This window comes from Pleurodeles waltl, chromosome 3_1 (assembly GCF_031143425.1).
Source record: "Pleurodeles waltl isolate 20211129_DDA chromosome 3_1, aPleWal1.hap1.20221129, whole genome shotgun sequence".
NCBI classification, from domain to species: Eukaryota; Metazoa; Chordata; class Amphibia; order Caudata; family Salamandridae; genus Pleurodeles; species Pleurodeles waltl.
The window spans coordinates 535,915,485-535,938,611 of record NC_090440.1 but is presented as its reverse complement, the minus strand read 5'-3'; the positions used below and the strand labels follow the sequence as shown (position 1 = coordinate 535,938,611).

The following is a 23,127-nucleotide window of genomic DNA, read 5'->3' as shown; positions in this document are numbered from 1 at the left end:
TACTTAGGTATGTCCATGCAGGTGTCCCCCTTTCCTTCATTGGGATTGTGATTTCGGCTTAGAAGGGGCAGGTATTTTGGCATGTTACAGGTCTCATGGGTGGCCTAGTGGGTCTGATGTATGTGTTCTGAGACTGGACACATTGTGGTGGGACAGCATCCCTCTCCCTTGTTCAAACTCAACTTATTTGGAAATGTACAGAATGGATGGTGATGTAGTTGGGCAGTGAAGTGTAAGTAGGTCAGTGTAGTGTGAGAGCTAGAGCACCACTCAGAGGTACCTACCTTGATGTAGTGGGTGATGTTGAGGGATAGTGTCTGGGATGGGTGGGAGTGCATTTGTGCCAACATGCCATTCAATCGGGTATTGACAGCCTACATCCTTCTCCCCGCCTTTGTGTTCTTGTGTTCATGTGTGCATAAGCATCATCTGGGGAAGGAGCAGAGGCACCGGTGAGTGGGGATGCTGCTGCCCATGGGACCTAGGTGGCAGAGGCCACCGACATCGAGGGGACCAGTGGGATGGAGGGTGAGGGGAGCACCACGGGGGAGGCAACTACCGCTGCAGGTAGTGACTGACAGCTCCTCCGATGACAGCTTTCTGATGGTGGTGGACACTTCTGGAAACACCAGATATACAAGATCTACAGCCACGCCCCCACCACCTGCACCAGCATGCCCTCCCAGTAGAGTTGCCTGTGCCCTCTCACCCAGGAGGGTGGGCGTCTCCTTGGCTGTAGGCACCTCTGCCCCTGCGCCAGTCAGTCCTGCTGCCCTCAATGAGGAGGCTATTAACCTCCTGAGAACCATCTCAGTAGGGCAGACATCTATCGTGAATGCCATCCACGGGCTGGAATCCCAGTAGCAGCAATGCAGTGCCTACCTGGAAGGCATTCACTGTGCCATGTCTGGCCTACAGAGATCTTTTCAGGCTCTGGCCTCCTCTTTGAAAGGAGCCAGTGTCCCTGGTTCTTCTGTCCCCCCTCACACCTCCTCTGCCCCTTCCAGTATCCCACTCCCTTCACCCATCCCAAGCACAGATACAGACAAGCATGCACCCAAGCCAACACACAAGACACTCAGAGCGGAACACAGGCACCACACGTTCCACCACAAGCAGGCACACACCCAACATCCAATTGCACACATCACAACAGCCACTTCCCCCACTGTGTCGCCCACCCCCCCTTCCTGTCTGTCATCACACAATGCACACCCACATTCTCTGCACCCTCAGTCACTGCTCCAGCCACCATTCTCACAGTCACAACTGCTGACATCCACTCCTGCACCCCAGACACCACACCCGCAGTCACCATGACAACTTTCACAAACACTTGCTGCACACTCACCAGACCCGCAGACACACGCACAACGTCCATCTACACTAGCTGCCTGTCTACTCCCACTGCTTCCGCCCCTCCTCCCAGTACATGCAAACGTACCTACACATCCACGCAACAGCCATCCACCAGACATGAGCAGACGAAGCATGCACCTGCATCCACTGACAGCACGCCTCCACCACATACTTCCACTCCCTCTACCTGCACACCCAAACCTGTCTCCAAAACCCCTCCATGTGCAACTAAGAAGCTTTTCCTTTCCTGTGTCGACCTTTTCGAACCCACTGGCCAACCCCGTCTGGTCCCTAAACGCTTCCTTGCCCTCACTAAATCCACTCCTTCCTCGTCAGTATCCTCCCCAGTCATCCCTTCACAGTCCTGTGCCCCTTCCCCAGGTAAGAAAAGGACATGTAGGAGGCCTGATCCCACTCCCACCCCCCCAGTCCAAACCCACTCCCACTCCTTCCTAGGCCAAGCCCAAAACCCCACCCACTCCGAAACCTAAGCCAGGGAAGCCCCCTCCCAAGCCTGAGTCCCCACCCCCGCAGCCCCCTACCCCTGCTCCCTGAGGTGCCTGCCTGCCCCATTGATGCCTCTACCCTGTGGGGGAACCACCATGGTAGGAGTCAAGTGGGGGCCGTATGGGCCCAACGGGACTATTTGATGTGGACTGGCCCATGGCCTTGTCTGTACTTATGTTTCTGCCTCCAATACCTGAATCAATATATCTGGCCAACAGACAAGTTGGTGCAATATTCTTCTGTAGTCCTGCGTTTTCATGTGGGAAGGGTCATGCACACAGGTATGTGCTTTGCATTTTCTTTCTATGCATGCGTCAGGTAAGTATCTACTTGTACAGATTGTGTACCTAGTTGGGGGTGGGAGGGGCTGTTGGGGTGTTGGTGGTGAGTGTGTGTGTGCATGTGTGTAAGGGTGTCAGTGTGCGTGTGTGTGGGTGTGGTGGGGTGTGTGGGATGCGTGTGGCATGTGGGTGTGTAATGTCCCCTTCCCTACCTTGTGTGCTAGGTGGCTGTACTCACCGTTGTAACCTTTTTCGGCGGTCACTGTCGTAGAGGAATGTCACAAGGATCAGCACAGGGAAGATTTTGCAGTTCACACTCCATGTCGGCCTCTGCGTCTCTGTGTCCCTACGGTGAGTGTTTCCTTATGTATGGCTCACTTCTGCCAGGCTTTGTGTGGCAGTGGTTCTGCCCTGGAAATCTTGGCGGTGTGGTGTTTCGTAATACAGTGGGCAGGAAGGGCCTTTCCGCCGGCCTGAAGGTGGCCCCCGCCGTCGTCAGCACCTTACCTGACTCATAATACGGCGGTCCGGACCTCCACCCTGTCAGTGGTCGCACCTCCACCGCCGACGGGGCGGTCCAACAACGCCAGACTCATAAGGACCACCTATATTCGGTCCTGCATCTGAGATGTTGTCCCCTAAAAGTTCTGACTCCAATGGTCCTGTTAGTCTACCGCCTGCTAGTATACACTTCAGACCATCATAGTGTGCCAAAGGTCCCCCGGTAACTTGCATAGCTGCTCTGATGGATATAGACTTATTTCACAGGAGTAAATGCTTTGCTTCAGTTAAGGATACTGGGAGCTGGCTGTCAGAGGGTGTATTGTCATGCTTTGCTCTATGTTCTCTTGGGGGCCTACTTGTGGAACTTTAGTGTTTGACTAATTTGGTGACTTTCTGTTATATTCCGCACTGATATCCTGCCTCTTGGAAAATAGTCTTAATTTCCCTTTTATTTCCAGATCTGTGTCGGGTTTTGCACTGAAAAAACTCCAATCTGTATAATTCCTTGCCACTGCTTCGTCTCCACCTTTGAAAGCCAAGAATGTTGATGGAATAGGCACACCTGTGGCTGTGGTTTTAGATTGATCACACCTGAGGCATGTAATGAACAGTGAGCTTTTTAGGCCTTTGATTCCTTCAGTCCAGCAATGGTCATTGTGGTAGCATGCCTGTTTGGCTGATCCTCTGTTCCCTGAGTTCTTGCGCTATAGCTAATTCTTATTTTTGGTTTCTGGATTCCAGAACTATAACTACTCCTTGGTGCTTGAACTAGCATTATCTTGCACTGCCTGTGTGTTTCTTGGGTGTGTCCTATTTTAGTGGATCCCAGTTTCTAGAGTCTCCGCTGTTTCAATAGTTTCTCTTTTACCCGCCCCATCTGCCTTTCCTTCTTAGTTCCAGCTCACTAGTGCTCTACTTTATCCCTGCTACATAGTTCCCAGTTTGTTAGCCTGATTTGTTTGCTTATTTTTTGTTGAGGTCTCTTTGTTTCCCCTTGTTGTCTATTGTGTCTGTGTATTTAGTTCTGCACCTTTGCTATTACTACTGACCGTGTTCCTCTCTGATAGCCATGATTTGTGGGCACAGCTAAAAATCTAGGGTGTGTTTCTGGCAAACTGGGAGTATTGTCTTTATATTACTTTTATAACATCACCAAAGCTATCAGCTGCATATGTATATTCTACATGTGGATGTTAGCAGTCAGTACACGCAATGCGATTAACCATGAGAAACTTATTGAGCTTCAGTCTTACTATGTGGAGCTCCTGTATGCTTTATCCCACATTCCATTTTGTATTAATGTTGCTATCTGTAATACCTCGTCATCCTGGGTGTTACTTATTCTGAATGCTGAATTACCTCTTAAGTTCATATTCCTTCTGAGCTGTGACCATGTAATTCCTTGTGCAGAGCTTGATGTATTTTCTCCTCTGAACTCATGTTAAGCTAGGCTACAAAATGAGGAGTTTCCCAATATGACCTCAACCACCTGGGCTGTAAACGGCCTAGTGAAAATATAGTGTAAAAAATGGGGATCAATTGCAACACAATCAAATTAAATGCAATAAGACATTCAAACCTTATTGAAGCATGAATCAATCAAACGAATTCTCTAATGTGCAAAGTTAGTGTTGTCATCATACATTATATCCAGAGGGACTCCACAATCCCTGGAAAAAAAATCAGTTACATTTAACACAAAACACATTTCTTACGTATACATCCTTAAAATAAAATCCTTATTCTCTTGTCTCCGCTCAATAATTCATATCGTAGGTGTCCAAATATGAAGTCTGTACAACAATACACTGCAGAGGAAGCCCATCAACCAGGAAAATCAGAAAGCAATACCCTCTTTCTCCTTGCCTTCCCTCCGCTCGGTCAGTTAATTTCATATGTAATAGACTCCTCTGAATACAGTCGACGTGCTTTGACCTTGTCAAATTCTATGCCTCCTCAGGACGAAATGTAAAAGGCAAGAGGCCTACTGCCAAAAAAGGAATCAATCCCACATATTATAGTGAAGCAAGAGCCTAACCTAGTCCATTTCAAAGAACATCAGCGTTGAGGTGCGATCATGGAGGGCACTCAAGACCTGTGTGAAGCTAAACACCACCCTCAGGACAGCTGAACCACGCTCTGCAGTCATTGACAAGGCCAAACCGCATAGATCGTTGTATGGACTTAATTTTTGGACACTTACAATATGAATTATTGAGATTTGTTGTCCGGGATTGTGGAGTACCTCTGGTTAGAATGCATTATGGTAACAATAACTTTTCACATTAAATAATTAGCTTGATTAATTCATGCTTCAATAAGGATTGATTAATGCTTCATTAAGGATTAAATGCCTTATTTATTTAATTTGTGTTGCAATCGATTCCCATTTTTACGTCATATTTTCATCAGGTACTATGTTATGCTGGACAGCTCCCTTACCAACGTTCACTTTGCTTTCTTAAATCCGCAACCACCCCTTGCCAGACACCTTACACACCCTCGCTGCTGTGGGATTGTAGCCCATGATACTGCAATCTATTGTCTGTGGGGACCAGGCCTATAAAATACTTGGTGCTGCGAAAGTGTCAGGTTCCTTTTACATTGCCAGAGGAATGGCTGACTCTCCTCAGTTGCAACGGTGTGCCCCTGCAATTTCTATGCATTTAAAAGATGTCAAGAGTTTGCATAAGAAGATCTCAGCTGGTAAAAGGGTAAAAAGGGCAGAAGACCCCTCCTTTAAAATACTGGGATGACTTAATTGCAGTTATTACTAAATGTAAAGGTTAAAAGCTATGAACCAAAATAACACTGAATTTGGGTCAAAAGAGAAAACAGCATTAGGTATTTCACAACGAATAATCTAAAGTAATCCCGCTAGTGAGAAAGGGAATAAAACTTCAGTGAAAAAACAGATATTTGAATGGTCGATGAAAGCAATGAAAAATTGGAAAACAATTGGGTTGCGTGCATCCTCCTCTAAAAAAACCCTCTTTAAATGTGCTTTAAGCAGGAAATTATACCACAAGACGTAGGCTCTGACGTTCTAGTGATCATCCTGAAAAAGCATAAATAAAATGATGACCAGCATAAACAGTTTTCCTCCTGAATAGGAGGGGAATGGAATGGCTGCCTTCAGTGAGTAACAAAGGTATACTGCCTTCCTCCAGAAAGGCCCGAGGTCAAGAGAACATGTCGCCACCTCTACTGAGTATTGAAGATGTGCTGTAGAACCTATTACCGCCTTCCAGGTGTAATAATGCCTAGCACTTGAACCCTGTCATACGTCTAAACTGATACAAGATGAAGCGTGACACCATGGTGAAGTTGTCTGCAATATTACAGTTCCATACACGGAGCCTGGTGGCGGCGTATTAGGAGACACTGGTCCCTTGATGAATGTGTGGCTAAAGGGTGGTGCTCCCACCTGGCGCCGGGTTGCAAAGGGATTCAATGGAAACTCGATAACCCAAAGTGTGTATATGACCATGCAGAAATGTTCCTGAATACAGAGTGATATAAGCCCTAATCTATGACAGGTAGGGGACAGTGATAACGGGGACCAGTGGAGGCCCTGATGAAGGCTGATTGACCCTAAGGGGCAGCAGGAAACAGCTGAAACATGTTGACTAATGAATAGGTACTGGGGTGAACAGGTAATGGTACCCTGAGATCACCATCAGGGGTCCAATTTTAATCTTGTGCAGGCGGTCCCATAATAAAATTAAGGAAGGGCCATTCCTGAGATAGTTTTATGTTCTGTTGTTTGTTCTGGTCCCCGTTTCTGTTTTGTGTTGTTGCGTAACATTTTTTGTTCCCCACCCTTACTGCTCCACTCCAACGTGGGTTGACGTAGGAGTGCGTTAGCAGCAGCCCAATGATGAAATATGCCACAATAAATGGGCGAGGGCAGTTTTTCACACTGGTGGTCACACACACCTGGGGGGGGTGGATGCACTGTTTTTTCTTGTCCTTTAGTGATAGTGGTTGATATATTGGGAGGTTGGACAAGGAATGTTTTCCTCTCAACCCTCTATAGGTGTTTTGTTGTAATATTACAGCACCATATGAACATACCATGATTAAAAAAGGAATCCCCATTTACCTACGGCTTGGTTTCCTACAGCGTAAACTTCACTCATGCTTCGCGTTCACATTACCAGGCCATGCACCTGGCTATCTACTGCTACTCGCTCTCCACGTATAAGGTACTGGAACATGTGTGTACATCATATACCTTTGGGTTATGCAGTATATATACCTGTCAACTTCTTGGCTGGCGAATAAAGGAGATTCTATTGAAATGAATTAAGGTTATGTCAGTTAAGGATATATATGGCGGTTTGTTTTACATTTTAGAAAAGTGATCATTGAAAAGAGAGTGAAACTTCCCACGTCCGTGCTGTGTCCATTTGCACAAATATATTTGCCCAGTGCTGCATACTGTAGCAAGCTACAAATTCTGGACTTCTGCTCTCACGCTGTTATTCTTTTCGGTATCTTCTGAATGGACATGTCATGTGACATAGGAAAACGAGTACTTCTTTGGTACCCAACCTTTACCCATTTTTCTGCCTTGCCTTCACGTTTTCTTGTTTCTTTCCTTTTGCGCCTTATTTTCAAACCCACCGTAGTGACGTCATGTGACGTCCCAGAGACACGTCCCCGACGGGTTCATTGCGCGTGCGCAGAAAGGGACAAGATGGCGGACAGTGCGGAACTGAAGGTAAAGCGCAGCTGGAATTCACCGGCGGGTACCGTAGTCTTCTCTACCTGGAAGGGATTGAAGAGTAAGGGTTGTGGGTAGCACGGGCTTCTGGAAGCTCGGTTAGCTAGGGTCTGGCCATCTCATAAAGGTTCGCGCAGGATGGGAAGCGAGGTGGGCGGAGATGGGCTGTTCACACTGCTCATGGATGCTCATGGGGAATGAAGCTGAGACCCTCTTCAAAGTATAGGAAGGTAATACATCCTGTCCTCTTGAGCAGTTAGTGTGCGACGGCCCCCAATAACACCCACTGTCTTTTTAAGCATTTTCATCAAGCACTGAGTCCAGTTGAAGAGAGGGTTAATAAGTGATCGTCTTACTTTGCCGTGGAAGCTTGTTTCTCGGAGGGGGTGTAAAAATATGCTACATTATTCCGTTTTGCAGCCTCCTAAAACTCATTCTTGAGTTGAACAGGAGTTTTATGTTCACTGTTATTATTAAAGTTGATGGGTGACTTATACGTCCAGTTTGTTGTGTAAGGGTATGATGCACAATATATGCATGCATTTAAGTTATAATACCATTGTAATGCACAATGACGAGGTGAAAGGTGCCGACATCCGGTGGATTTTTCTAATGACAACAGTACTCTTTCCTTTCAACTTATTGTTAGTGACGTAGCAGGCTTCTGAATGACAGCACTTTATCGTTTTTAATTCTGTTACTGACTCGGTCGTGCTGGGTGCTCAATGAAGGGGGTGGTAAATAAGTGCATCAGGATTAGCCAAAGCTTTGCGCAGAATGGGCAGCAAGGTGGGCGGAGAGGGGGCTGTTCACACTGCCCATGGTTGCCCATGGGGTGAAGCTGAGAGGGTAGGTAGTTCTATCACCCTGTCCTCTTGGGCAGTTATGTGAGCAGCGGTCACTTAAAAACAACCACCGTCTTTCTAAGCATTTTCATCAAACCCTGAAGGGCAACTCCAGTTGAAGAGAGGGTTAATAAGCGACCGTCTTACTTTGTTGTGGAAGGGGGTGTAAAAAAGTGCTACTTTATTCGCATTGCTGCCCTCTAGGGCGAATCCTTGGGCTCAACAGGAGTTGTGTTTTCACTCATTAAAGTTGATGGTGACGTGTCGTCCATTTCCTAGTTTGAGGGTATGATGCGCTACTTACATGCATTTAAGATCCAATACTATTGTATTGCAAGATGTGTATAGCGCTGATTGCCCCTGTGGGAGACTTAAGCGCTTGACGAGGCGAAAGGTGCCCCCCTCCGGTGGATTTTCTAAGGTGATAAAGGTACATTTCCATTTCAACTTATTGTTAGTGATGTAGCAGGCCTCTGAATGAGTAATTTTACTGTTTTACTTCTGATATTAATTCGGCTGTCCTGGGTGTTCTGTTAAGGGGTGGTAAACAAGTGCATCTGGTCCTTCTTCATGCTTTTGTTGTGAAAGTGCTTTCCTTTTCACTGTATTGGATGGAGCTTATGTTTCGCCTGGGTGGTTGCAATGATTTATTGCTATCGTACACTGCTATAGCTGGCGTTTTATATTGTGCGTTCAAATATGAAACATCATCGGTCTCGTTCTGGCTTATCGCTCTTTAAGTACTAAGTTATCGTATTGGATGTTGTAAGCGAGACTGTTTCTCAGCGACTCACGGCGAAGTGAAACAGGCGATTGCTCTCCCATTGTTATTAATGCGGGGCTTATCTTCGCGCCTATTATTAAGCACTATCCCTTACAGGGTTAGTTGCGGGCAGGACACTATTGAGGTTGGTATCTTCACGACAGCAGAGATGTAAATCTTTAATTTATGTTAGTGTGGAAGCTGATGTCTTCGGGGGATGAGAGAGATGGCTTCATATTCGCCGTCATTACAGGCGCTGATTTTACTTTTTGGTGCAGACTATCGGATGCGTCTGATTCGAATTCCTCGTGGGGGTGGAGGTTTCGTGATTCAGAGGCTGATATTATATAGTAATATTGACTGTTACTGCGTATTCTCAGAGCAGAGTGGACTCAACTAGTGTGTGTTACACTACGGCGTGATTGTTGTGGCAGGTTTCTAGTTTTGACATTTTGGAGTGTATAAAATAAATGTTTTCCTAAGACTGTATAAAGTCGTGTTAGGAGATGATTTTGAAAATACTATGGATAATATTTCTAACATTTCGGTATCTCTCAGATTCTAATTGCGACTGGGAGGGTAGCCGATGTGCTTCTGTTTCGGTCATTAATAATCGAGGCACATACCTTAGGTCAGGCCTTAAAGAGAGACAGATACCTTAGGACAGGCCTTAAAGAGGGACAGCTCCTGCCAAGTCTCTGACCTATCCTTTTCGGGTCAAACATTATTTTGCTTATCTTTAGCTGATTAAAACAGTGATTGATTTCTCAACACTAACTTGTAAAATCGTTAAAGGAATCAGTCAGCGATCCAGTCCCTGCTTTCCTTTCGTATGTTTTACTTCATCCTACATAACCTGAGTATTTGCTTTTTCTAGATATTGTGTTTATGATTTTTTTTTTTTTTCTTCTTCAGGCATCAGGGCTGTAGGATAGCGCATACCGTGAATTTGGTTGCTTATGGGTGTCTGGGTGAGTTTAGGTTGTGGGTGCGCATTTGACTGACACTTTTGAGAGCTTTGGTGCTTAGATTGAAGGCAGTTTGAGCTTCCACAGTGCCTATCAAGGCTTCGTAAACGTGTTAGGAATATATGCACATCAAATCCTTGGCCTCTCTGCAGAGCTCACTCAGTGGCCACGTACATGACAGTCCTTGTAATTTGATTTAAACAAAAAAGTGTCCAAATGAACTACATAGCTGTCTAAATTTTTACTAGAAAGAAAATGCAGTAGGATCTGGATTAAGTTGAGGAGATGTAAGGAATGCGTGCAAAAGTAGAGAGGAAAGATTACGTGTCAGTTAAGCAGAGATGATAACAGAATAATGGGAGAAAAACGTGTAAGTGTGTAATAGATTGAGAAACTGCAGAGGAAATTATTGTGAAGTGGAGAACAGGAGTGATCGAGACACTTTAAAGACCACAACCCCTTCCACTGACCATAGTAATATTTTATGAAACCATGTCAATCTCGTTCTCTGTGCACGTTCAGACCTTGCATGATAGGTGTGTACTGACTAAGTTCATTTTGGCAATACACTGTAATTGCAGTGGAGCAACCCAGCTACTTGCTCGTGTATTTGGCTAATTCCCCATAAAGACAATTGATGGTGTCTGATATTCAGGCTGGGATCTGGTGCTTTGCCCTCAACGCATGTTGCAAAGAGATGCTGTCCATGTTGAGGCATTCATTGATTAGGCAGAGGCGAGTCCCGTTTCTTTAGTTATCCCGTTGCTATTATTGGAGACTAATGCTTCCTTATGTGGTGGCAGACTACGTTTTATTCTCTTAGATCAGTTCATATTTGTGCTGATGTCTCTATGATTATGGTGCTGACTGAGGCACTAGAAGTTGCAAACATTGCCCTCCTTTTAATGTTGGAAATTATGATGCTATGCATATTTTTTAAATTTCATCTGGGACGATCCATGTTTTGTGACAGAAACCAAATTCAATCCATCTCGGCCTCTCTTCAAAAGTAACAGTTTGATATGAAATGCACCTGTTAAAATGACGACCCAGTCAAAATAAATACAAATGTTGAAAGCACGAACAACTAACCATAAGCACGTTTTGCTGCTGTCGTCTTGGGCCTCACTTGTAAGACGCAGCCTTTATTCCAGGGGCATATGATCACCAATTAAACAAAGTTGTAAAGCAAGTGATAGTCTTAAAGCGGGTTCAAGATGACGCTCTGTTACCAGTGCTTATTTTGAGCCCCACTTGGCGAGGCTGTGTCTTATTTTGAGATGAGCAGAACAGCATTTGTTTATCAATTTTGTATACATTAAATATGAATACCTGCTGCCTACATCATTTTTATAGCTTTAGGTGGAGTGGAATAGTAAATTGTAGGAGTGTGATGGCTAGTGGTTGTGTTGGTACTGCAATTGGCAGTGCTAATAGGCGACGCTATCTGTCCCTGGAGTACATCAGGCTGGAAGAGGTTAATATTTTGCTTTCCACCCCTCCCCCTCCACGGCTGATAGGTCAGCCGCGGGCCTCACGTGTTGGCTCTGCTTACTGCAACCCTCCCCCATCGGGTCTCTAGACCTCTTATTGCTTCAGCTCCATGTTATGAACTAGACAGCTCGTGTACGCACATCTTGGTCGTTTGCCACCTTCAGTTGTATCTCTCCTCGTTTACTATAACCATCGGCGTGTGCATTGCTTCCCCCTTGTAGTATAAATTGTAAGAAAAGTTCGCAGAAGTCCGGGATCTCAAGTCAAGTAACATTTTTCCAGCCATTGGAGGCTTCCTTCTTTCACAATTGTCTTTCTTTCTTTCTTTCTTTAACACTATAGACTATGAAGCTCCCTTTCCTCGTGGGATTGTACACACTACCATCCCCCTCTCTTGGGGAGGAGTTTTTGCCCGCAGCTACGGCTTTTTCTGTTTGTGTGTACTTAGATGAAGCCTGTCTGCGTTTATGGTTTTCACGTATGTTTATATAGTATTAGTTTGAGATGCTTTATTATGCACTGATCGTGTTCAGGCATGATACAAAAAAAAAATCGGTTAAAAGAACTGTGACCCAGCTTCTATTCTCCCTGTAAAGAGGTATTCACCTTTGTTGTTATTTAAAGTTTAGGTCCTCAATTTCACCAACAAGCTGGATTTAAAATCCTCGTTCCTAATGAAACCCGCCACGGAGATGTGGTTTTAGGTAATCTATAATAATTTGAGCCACCCTCTAGGCATAAGGGCCGGCCTAGGAAAAAAACAAAGAATCCCGTGCTTCTAGCAAGGGTCGTTGTTTTATCCTATTAGTTGTTTACACAAATCACTGTTAAGTATGGACGCATTTTCTATTGTTTGCTTGGGCCCGTAAAAAGCGCGCCTAATGTGACACTGTTCACTTCTTTTGTTATTGATATCACCCTCGTAGGCAGTCGTACGATCGCTATACTTCGGTGCATTGCGCCCTACCCCCTTTGTAGTGCATGCTTCATTCATGTTGTATTTCATTCTGCCCAGGGACCGTATGTGTTTGCTGTGTTTCAGCTGGGTCATTCTTGAGTGTTCATGCACTCGTTTTTTCGGTGGCGGGCGCATGTTGCGTTTATTTTCGGGAATCGGTTATTTCTAGCCACAAGAGACTAGGGATGATTAATAAACAATACTGTCAAATAACGACAGGTTGTATATGCTCATACTGCTGTTTGTGGGGTTTCGTTGTGTTTAGCTATTTCCGCTTTGTTATAGACAGGAGCATGCCTGGGTGGGTGTGTGTGTGCTTTGGTCGTAAGCTTAGCTTCACCTCCATACATCATGCCGTGATGAGAGAGTAGCGCATTAATACTGTATTCATGACCTTCAGATGGTTCTGATTGGCAGGTTTTGGCACCCTATGGTCGGTGTTTTTCTATGCTGGCTCAAACTTCACAATGCAGGTTACTTAAGACCGCCTTGTTCAGCCGGCTTACCTTCATAATATGTGACATCTGATAGCAGACATCACCGTCAATCCTAGCAAGCTCCAGAGACCAGTGTTTAAGATGAGCTGTTCACCCGTGATGGAGTGTTTACGTAGATAGTTAGGTGGACAGACATTGCAGTCAGAGGGTCCCGTAACGTGAAGTGCTGCGATCCCAAGTACCATTTCAAAGTCATGCATGTATTAATTCCTTTGGACTTTTTTTGCCAGAGTTCCCATGTAAAACATCAAAATCAGAAATGAGCACTCCGTGGGTGCTCCAGAACAGCGTGTTCAGATATGGAGGAAAAAAAGACGATAATTTTCATGTTTAACATTGATGTCTTATTTTGGGCCACAAAAGTGAGCAAACCCCTTTTGAGGATTAAGCTGGGAATCAGTTTTGTGGCATCTACAAGTAACTACATTGAGTTCCCTTTTGTGGGTGTGTTAATGGAGCTTCTGAATTTTAACGTCCGTTTTCTAATGCTTTCCATGAACATTCTTTAGTATGTGGATCTGTAGGAAAAAAAAATTGTTACTGTTCGTAAAATCAGCTCTGTATTTTGGATACACATATATTTTGTCATTGCATACACTGCAGAGTCAACGTAGAGCTGAGGCTGTTCGATTAGATTTTGGTGCACCCGATGGCACCTATTTCAAGAACACACTAAGTTTTTGTTTGTCAATGATTTGAGCCGCCCATTGGTGCTCTCTACAAAGTCTCTTTTCTAAACCTGATAATGTACAACAGTGTTGAGGTATCCTGCTATGTACGTCCTTGCTAGTTTAGATCCTGCCATCTCCACCTTTGATGTGTAGAACCCCATATTTTTCCTTGGCGATGTTGACTGTGCAAAGAGATCTGAGCAGAGTTGCTGTCATCATTGTAGCTCTTGGTTGGTCCCTCATTTATACCTTAATCGTGATCGAGTTCTTGACTACAAAACTAAATTCACATATAAAGTATACCATCTGTGAAATTGGCACCTCCTTTAAAGTTGTGCATGAGCTAGAACTTGGGCTTCCAGCAGGTAAAAAAAGATTAACATGGGAGGAAATTCAATACAGAGTCCACATGTGGCCTGCTCCACCATGAAGTCCAGTGGTTGTAGATGAGTTGTGGAGTGAAGTCTTGTTAGCATCACAGCCCAGTAAAAGCAACCACCAGATCTTTAAAAAGTGGCTGTGAAACAGAAGTGGGAGTGCCCTCTCTCATTAATGCCTGTAACATTGGAGCCTCCCAGCCCGCCCCAGGGAGGGGGGAGGTTGTTGCTGGTAGTCAGAACTAGCCTTTTTGTCCCCATTTGAAGGCATGTGAGCTTTGGTTATGTTTTCAGCCTACATTTATATAATGTGAATCACCTAAAGTTTTTTTTTTTTTGTTGGTGTTAGCTGCATAATTTATTCGCAGTAGGGAGTGCCATTGATACAGTGTGTTTCTGTATCAAATGTTTTAAAAATCTGTGTCCCGCATCCTTTAAGGAACTGATGCGGCAATCTGGGCTCATTATATACATAACTGAATGTATCCAGTTTTTGCCTGTTGGATGACAAAGTGAATGTTTTGCTATTATCATGACTAGACTACTGAGTGGCCCTTAAGTGCTGAATTTGCCCTATGGATGACATGCGCTTGCAAGAAGAGCAAAGTGAAAGAAATAGCCTGGAGTTGGTAATTTTTAAGTCAGAGCTGTCTGGTTTGCTGAAGACCTCTTAAGGACTTTAGGAAAAGTTGATCAAGAATGCGTTCTGCCCGTCGCTTGCCATTGGCTTTGTGGGTTATAGCTCATGTTTTCTTGCTTCCCATTTGCTGGCTTTGTTTTAGGTTCTCCAGGTTCAGTTCGTCCTGCCTGATGAGAAAGCTGTGTTCACTTAATACTTTCACAAACTCCTTTTCTTTCAACAGGCCTTTACATCTTAATCTTTAGCTGTCACTCTTAATGGGTATTCAAAGACTGAGGTCAAATGTCGAGCTATGTTTTCGGGTGAGCCTGTTTATTTTGTTTTGATTTCTGCTGACTTCAACATGACAGCTTTTATAGGAAAGAGCAAAGCAGCCTTTCTCTAGGGAGCCTGATTGTAGCCTGGCCACCTCAGAAGGTATCTTTTTCTTCATCTGCAAAAAACATTTGCACTCCCTCCTTCCCCTTTTTTTTTTTTTTTTTTTTTTTTTTTTTGTTGTGCAAAATTCTTCCATGTTTAATTTGTGAAACTTCCTTTTTAGGAACAAAGTATAAAACAGCATTTTAGTCTCAGCTTAACATATGGTGATCCTGGGCAATGTACTGGGGATATGTGCAGAGAGATGTTGCTGTTTAGTTAATTTCAAATTCGAAATATCGCAGCTTTGAAACTGTAAAAAAAAAAAAAAAAGTCTGTGTCAACAGTTGCACACAGAAGGGCCAGCTTTCAAACACCAATGGAATTCTTGGTCAGATATCCACTTGTTTAATGCCTTCTGACAAAGGGATTTTTCACCTTGTCTCTGATTGTCATGGTCTTAACCATCGCCTGAGGCTCTTCATTCTAAGCTGTCGTATAGGTAGTGAGTAAATCTTGTGACAGCAGCTTGTTTTCACCACAGGATATCCTCTGCAGCCGTGGTTCTACTTGCAGTCCGTACCAAGCTTGTTTTCTTGGCTGTAAAAACCTAACATATTTGCAAACTGATGTTCAAAATGCCAATGCTACAGCAGTGAAAGCAATCTATTAGTTAAACCTTACTGGACCTAGAGTCCCTTGTATGCCAAGTGTAACCTTGGATATGTGCAAGGCATCCAGGTAAACAGAACTGAATAGTAATCAAGGCTGTTCAGAAACTACGTTGATAGTTGATTCACACAATAAAAGTAACTTTACTTTGGTAGTAAGAATACTTCTATTGGGACTATATTGTGTATAGAACGTTACACCTTTCTAATTATACAAAATTACACAGTATATTCTTTAAAGGCACTTAAAAATTGAGGTATCCTTTAACATCACGATAACATAACTATGCAATCAATTGCCTTTTTGCTTTTACATGGTAAAATACTTTATAAAAATAGACAAAACACAACTGTTCCCACCTTCTAATATGACTTGGGTTCAGTTTAAAACCCAGATTTCCTGAATCGTGGAGCAAGTTTGCTGGGTAAAAGCTGAGGACTTGATATTTCTCATGAAACTGCAAAACCCTGCAGTGGATTGCTATCGGACGTTTGTACCTTGTACGTTTGGGCAGTCATGGTATCTTGAGAAAATAGAGAAACTGTGTATTGCTTTCTGCTAACATGCGTTTAAGGTAAAAAGATTAAGGTCGAGCAGTGAAGCGTCTCTTGCAGCCCAGTGCAAGAAAGCAGCCTCATAATACATCCTAAAATGAGGTAGGGCTAGCCCACCTTCCTCGACCACTAACGATACCGTTTCCAGCTGTATGTAAGGGTTTTTGTTTGGCCATATAAACTGACAGCGCATTGTACGGGGGTAGGTGGAATTTAATAAAAATATCTACTTGTCCATGGAACAGGTTGCTTCTTAAAGCTACTTGTCCTGTTTAAAAAAAAATATATATATATATATATATATATATATATATATATATAAAAACATCTACTTGTCGCTTTGGTGCCATGTAGTTAAAAATTATGGCAATAATCTCATTATGTGAGCGCTCTGATAATAGCCTCTTTGATTATGCCAGGGCTGCTACTATAGTAGGACTTGAATAATTGCAATTTCATTCCCTTCTCTAGCAATTTAGTTTTTTTGTCAACTTTCTGCAGATCTACATACTGGGGCTGGAGGAAGCAGTAAGCAATAGTTCCAGGGCTGCAATGCCTTTAAGTCTGCAAACCTACTAACTTGCATGTTTTAAGGATTTTCCCCAGCTCTTCTCTCATCTTTTACCATAATAATAAAGGTTGGAAATTTACTCCTGACAATGACAGAAGTATAAGTTTTTCCAGGGTTGGGGAAAAAAGTGGTTGGAGGTAAATTGAGCTTGTAAATGCTCAATAGATTGTCACATGAGCAAATCTACACACTTGCATACTTGCTAATGCTAAAATACAGTTCACAAATAATATTTTCTAGGAGTATGATTTCCTGGTCTACTTTTGTAAGTTCTTATGAATTCATGAAAGCCACTAAATTAACTGACTTTAAGAACTGGATCTATAATTTAGATCTGGCATTAACAAAAAGGGTTTGTTTTTATTAAACTTCGATTTCTCGCTTTATTGGCTGGCTTTACTGTGAACAATCGCATTCTGCTCTTCTACAAGGAGCATATTGGCGCACAAAGAAGTTTTGTTCAGTGCCAGGAACTACTGTGACAATCCGTGGCATAACCAAACTGGAGGGAGCCCCTCTGCAAAGAACTCCCATACTCAGGGCAGGTGCTGTGCTGAGGGTGCCACCTGTATGGGGGCTGTGAGGCATTTCTTACACCACTACTGGCACAGTGTGGGTTTTTAGACCAAAATCGTTTCTTTTTGCCAGTGTGTGTTACAATGGTGAGGGCCTGGCAGCTCTTACAACAATAAAGTGCTACAAAAGCCATGTCAAAACAAGACACATCGACGAAACCGAAAGACTCTCAAAAAATGTCGCCCGGTTGGCTTTGCCAGTGCTTGTTTATTTTTGTGCTTTCCATAATCTTGTTGAAAATAGTGACACTGATTTTTCCATTAGGAATATTTTTTGGAAATACTATTATGCATAAACACATTTTTCTAAATGACACCTCAAAGAAATAGTACCTAAAACTTCATGGTAGTGAAACTTTTTTTCCTACTTGCATTTTATTTCTGAACATTTTATTTTGAAAGCAACAAATCATCACTCTTGCTTACAATCTTCTGCAACCATTTGCATATAATCAGAGAGCGTTCTGGGAGCAATTTACTTAGCCTCATATTGTTAAACTTTTCACTTTTTTTTTTATTTTATATATTGGAACCACTGTCAGTAGTGCAGTGCAACCTTAAAACATATATTTACAGCAATCACCCTAATAATGAAGGTTTTTCATTGATGAACCATAAATACAAGTTCGAACAGCATTAACATATGCTCACACATTACCTCAACTGCAGACTGTTTTTCTGTAAACTGGGAGCCAAAAGTTTTGTGCTGCAGGAGGTTGGCCTGCTTTGTCCCAAGGACAGAATAAACATGAAAACTTGTTGCCCTTGACCCCAAACAATATGTCCTGGGAATTCCACATCCCTGATTGTATCTAAGTCTTTAGAGAATTTTTGGGGAACTTTTATTATAATGTTAGGAAAAAATGAACAGAAAAAGAGGAAGACTCATTTGACAAGTGCCACTTGCCCAATAATTGTCAATGAGCAAGGTTGCCATTTCTGCAGTTAACCCTGAGCCTTATGTAGGGTAGATACGTAAATAAACTCATAAAGATCAGAAAGCTTATGAGATACATGTATGCTCAAATACCTAATAGGGCGAGAGAGCTGAAACTGCGCCCACATCGTGGAAGGAAGAGTAGAGTCAGTAGCATTAAACAGGAGAGCTTCCGACATGGTATGATTTAACCTGTAGCCACCGAGATCTGAAAAAAACTTGATTTTTTTTCACAAAGCCCTGTCAATATTCGTGGACTTGGCTAGGAGTTAGAGAATCATATAATCTGCAAAGAGTTTCAGTTTAGGTGCTTGGGGAAGAGGTGGATGTATAGAGCTGTCTTGGCGCAGAGTGACTGCCAGGGGTTCAATAAAAAGTACAAAAAGGACCAGAGGGAGGATAACCCCCGACAGATAGGTAGAGTTCCTGCTATGCGTGCATTGACGGAGATCTTGGCTTGAGCCTTAGAATACAAATTACTCTGTACCTGAATAAACTGCATAGGGAAATTAAACCTGTTGAGGATCGAAAACAAAACCTCACATTAAACTAAATCAAATGTTTTCTTTGCATCAAGCATTATAATTGCGACCGGGATATTATTTTGGGAGAGGTAGTCAATTGCCTGTACTCGGAAGTTGGTGTTAGTTGGAATAAATCGCCCTGGAAGAAAGCCCCACTGATCCTCATGAATTACCCCTTGAGCCACAGAGGTAAAACTTTGTCAGAAGTTTATAGTCATGATTTCATAGGCTAATCGAGCAGTAGGAGTCTGGTTTCTTGGGTGGCTTGCCTTTCTTTCTTTTTTTATTTTTTTTATTTTACAAAGCAAACAATGACTTCCTTTGTAAAGGAGGCTGGTATATCTGCTCCATTGAGTATATCATTGAAAAGGACACCCAAAAACTCAGCTATTTGGCCTATCAGAGCTTTGTATACCTCGGCTGGGTGGCCATTTTCCCCACACACTTTCCCATTGGATGAGGCAAGAACCGCCCTTATTATTATTATTTTTTTACTTCTGACAATGTGATGGTTGCTAGTAATACGGCCTGTGATTCCTCGCTTAAAACTGATAGCTTGAGTGTACTTAATTATTGATTTATCTGTCCCACATTAGTTGGACATGTGGAAGCATAAAGATTCGAATAATGGGATAGTAAAACCTTCTCTACTTTGGAGTGATTAACGAGTATCTCCTGTTTCACATCAAATATAGACTTGACAAAGTTACAGTTTAGTGACATTCTACTAGCAGCTCTTTAAAAAGTCATCTTGTGACAAAACACTTGTCGGCTGTATTCTAATTTTGGATTTTCTGAATTACTTTCTTGTGTTGTCTTTTGTGAATTGTAAACTGTGATACCTTTTGAGACTGAAAGAACTCCATTTGAAGTACTCAGCTTTTTTTTTTTTTTATTGAACTGGACTTAACACAGCAGACGTTTCATAAACTGGATGTGGTCCGGTGTTTGTTTTATCTTCTAATCGTTTAATATGTAAGGACTCTATGTAGTTAAGTTGTTTTTATTGCCAAAAATCATTCTCAGTCTTTTCAACATTTACCAGTTAGTGGTTTGCTCTGCAGTAATTGGATATGGTAATATGTTTTCTTTAAAGTCCTATTGCATTATGCAAAAAGTGCATAAGCAAATCATCTGCATAAAGTAGGCACAGAATGTGTACACCCCCCATTTTTAGCCAGAAGGACTTTGATTCTCCCCAAATGTCCACAACAAGTCTGCATGCTAGAGCTCAAAAGGGCAGGTGCCAATATGCACCCTTTTCAAAACTTATTACAAATTTAGATTTTCCTTTCTAGGTGCTCCAAAAGATCAATTTCCACCTGAGGCCCAATAAAGGTTTAAACATCTTGCATAATCTATGGTAATCCACCTGCAGTGTTCCAGGTCCAATATAATATAATGTAATCTATAATCTCCTGTAAACTCCCTTGATTTACCAAATGAAATGCAGTTTGACAGCCACAACATAATCTTTGATTACCCTCAGTTGGCTTGCAAGCCATGGCTAATAACCAAAATATAGATCCACTGTCAAGGGGAGGAGGGGTAGGCTCATAAAATCCTACTTGCTCAATGGCATTTTCAGTTGAGCTCTCTAAGTGTTCCAACTTATTTTGACGAGACATCTTGTATATGTTAGGCTTCTCAACCTAGAGCTACTTAAAAGACTTGCATCTTCTGTTTTAAACATTAGTTTCACTACAGCTCCTATCAAGCAGTTTGGAAATGTTCCCTGTTAGAGCCACATATTGTAGAAAAGGCAGAAGTAGCTCAGCACAGCAATGTTTGTTAGATTTCAGAATAGTATTACTACAGGAGTTTATCAGGGCCTGCTGCTCTTGTGATTCAGTGAGGAGATGCCATTTTATTTTCTCCTTGTGTTTTTTTTTTTTTTTTTTGCAGTTTTGTATCACATGACCTCAGACCAAGGGCATTGTAGTATTGGAGTGCTTTACATGAGCACCAGGAACACCACACAAGGCCATATTCATAATTAATATTGCATCTTGAAATTCCCTTATTGTTTTATAAGTACGCATTCTGAGTTCTTCATAATGTGCTTAAGATCTCATACTCCATTGCTTTATATATTTACCAAAGTCAACTATTTTACATTTCTCACCTGAAGTTTTACTACAGAGTTTGTGCTTGAGGGCTTTCCATTTCAATTCTGCATATATTTTTTCAAAACATTTTGTTTATGTTAAAGTTAATAGCCGCTCAGATGGACAAACAATACTGTCAGTAATTTTTATATGCCCACTTTTACTGATGGCTGTACAGACCTCAGTTTTGGAGTTCCCTCATCTGTTTTGAGAATTATTGTTCGCTTGCAGTGGGCTTAGAGCCTGCCTATTGCTTCACCATGGTTGGGTTCCTTCTCTTTCATTTTCCTGCTTCTTAATAGTTGTTGTTAGTGGCCCCCCCCACCCCCGTTTTTGTGTTCATCCCTCCCCTGGAGCTTGGACGCATTACATGTCCTTCCACTGCTCCCTTTTCATGTGCTATTTTTTTATTTTTGTTTTAAGCTTTCTACAAGAGTGAATGTGTGTTTCTGCTCTCTCCCTCGTGTACTTCTTCGCCCTCCACCGCTCTCACTTGTGGTGCTCTTTCACTACTCTTTGAAACCCATGTGTGTTTACCCAAATACATTGCTTTTTCACCTGAGTGCTTTTTACTCCCAGCTCTACATGGCGTTCTCATCTCTTTGCCCTCATGTTGCTCTCCCTCCGTGTTTCCCTGGCTCTCTTTGTGATTCCACACACCTTCCCTACTTCAAATTCTTTATTTTTATTTACTGGTCCAAATCGATCGCTAAAGTGCTTTTGTCATTTTCTAGGCTGCTGCATGCCCCTACAAAATGTCACCGAAGGCTGCAGCATCGGTATGCTGTACAGCTTGATTAAAACCACTGGCAAAACCAATAGGTCCCCAACACGAGACCTGTTGCGTTTGCCAGTTCTTGTTTTTGATGTAGATAGGGGAAAAGTGTACGATAACGCAGTATTATTAGTTTACATCTTATTAAAGCCAGATGGAATATTTTGTTTGAGTAGTTCCCATTCTAGAAATCTTTTGATGATGGTGAGGGTCCACTTTGGAAATGAGCTTTGACAGCCATTACCCTTTCCGTTGACTTGCCACTTACTTCATTTTTGTGTTGTCATCTGTGTCCCCCTATGCATGTTCGTGTCCCTATTGATGTTTAGGTTTAGCGCGCAAGTGCTCTGATGTGTTGTAATCTCTGTGTAATATTCAGGACCACTTCCAAGTCCATCGTTATTTTTTGCACCATGACAGCCATATGCAAATGAGCCATGACCGTGCTCCTTTAAGTACAGCCGGGCCCAAATTGCCAGGCAAGGCCCATCCTAAACTAGATCACAAGCCCTGGTCTCATCAGCCAAGTATAGCTTGATTCCAATGGCACAGTGTGCACGGGACCCACGTCTGGGCATACCCATTCCACATAGGGTGTACACTGACGTATACAAAAAAGTGATAACTGGAAGCATCAGAAAAGTAAGTATGTTTAGGGCTGGAGTTACTCAAGACATTTTCAAATTAGTAATATTAGAAGTATATGAGAATATACAGATGGGTGCTTTCTGCCAGTTGTCTTCATCCTTTGTTATTGTGGCATTCACATAATTCTTTCGTCTGCATACAGAGCAGGGCAAAGGGTGCCACTTCACCCATTGGCTGACTTCACTGTGACTGACTACATTCTGTCTTTTCAGAAGGAACACATCCACACACTAGGTAGTTACCTTCAGTGCCAGGGCAATGGCAAATTTCTTAGACCAAAACCTATTTTTGTTTTTAGCAGATTCTTTTCACATACAGTGGTACATGTCTGTCTGCTTACTCAACAAAGATTTACAAGCACCATGTTAAAACAAAACAAATGTTGATAAAGCCCAAAGGCTGGCTGCCAAAGTAAGATATATTGGATTTACCAGTAATTTACTTTCCTTTTACTGAGGTGGAACAGCACCTGTTTAAAAAAACAACAAAAAAAAAAACATATAGCCAAAACAAGTCTGTTCTGGGACACCAGTAGGTAAGGCCTATTATTATCTTTGCTAATGTGTGTTCAAGGTTTAGGAATTGAGATTCTCAGCCTTTGCAATTTGTTAATCAAGAAATTTTATTTACCTGAAATTAGTTGACATTTAAACTTCATATTTCTTTCAGAACAATTGGAATTAAGTTTTATGCTGGGTGAATGGGAATCTGGCCTTTCATCACATCAGATGGTGATTGGAGGGTAGTGGTGCATTTAATGCGCTTTAATGTGTTAAGTTGTTTTTGCAGTTTTTCTGTCTCTATTGTTTCTTT

The 23,127-nt window shown here is 42.6% G+C and overlaps 1 protein-coding gene across 2 annotated transcripts in view; it reads left to right on the top strand.

The window, feature by feature from the left end:
• The first annotated feature begins 7,315 nt into the window (after positions 1–7,315).
• PIAS1 (protein inhibitor of activated STAT 1) overlaps positions 7,316–23,127 on the top strand; it is a 446,958-nt gene continuing 431,146 nt past the window's right edge. The window contains exon 1 of one of the 2 annotated variants that reach the window (XM_069222860.1): positions 7,316–7,377. In XM_069222860.1, coding sequence (XP_069078961.1) covers positions 7,354–7,377 — 24 coding nt within the window. In that variant the 5' untranslated portion in view covers positions 7,316–7,353. Of the gene's footprint in view, positions 7,378–7,479; positions 7,611–23,127 lie in introns of those variants that run through there. The other variant, XM_069222859.1, reaches the window with a different exon arrangement.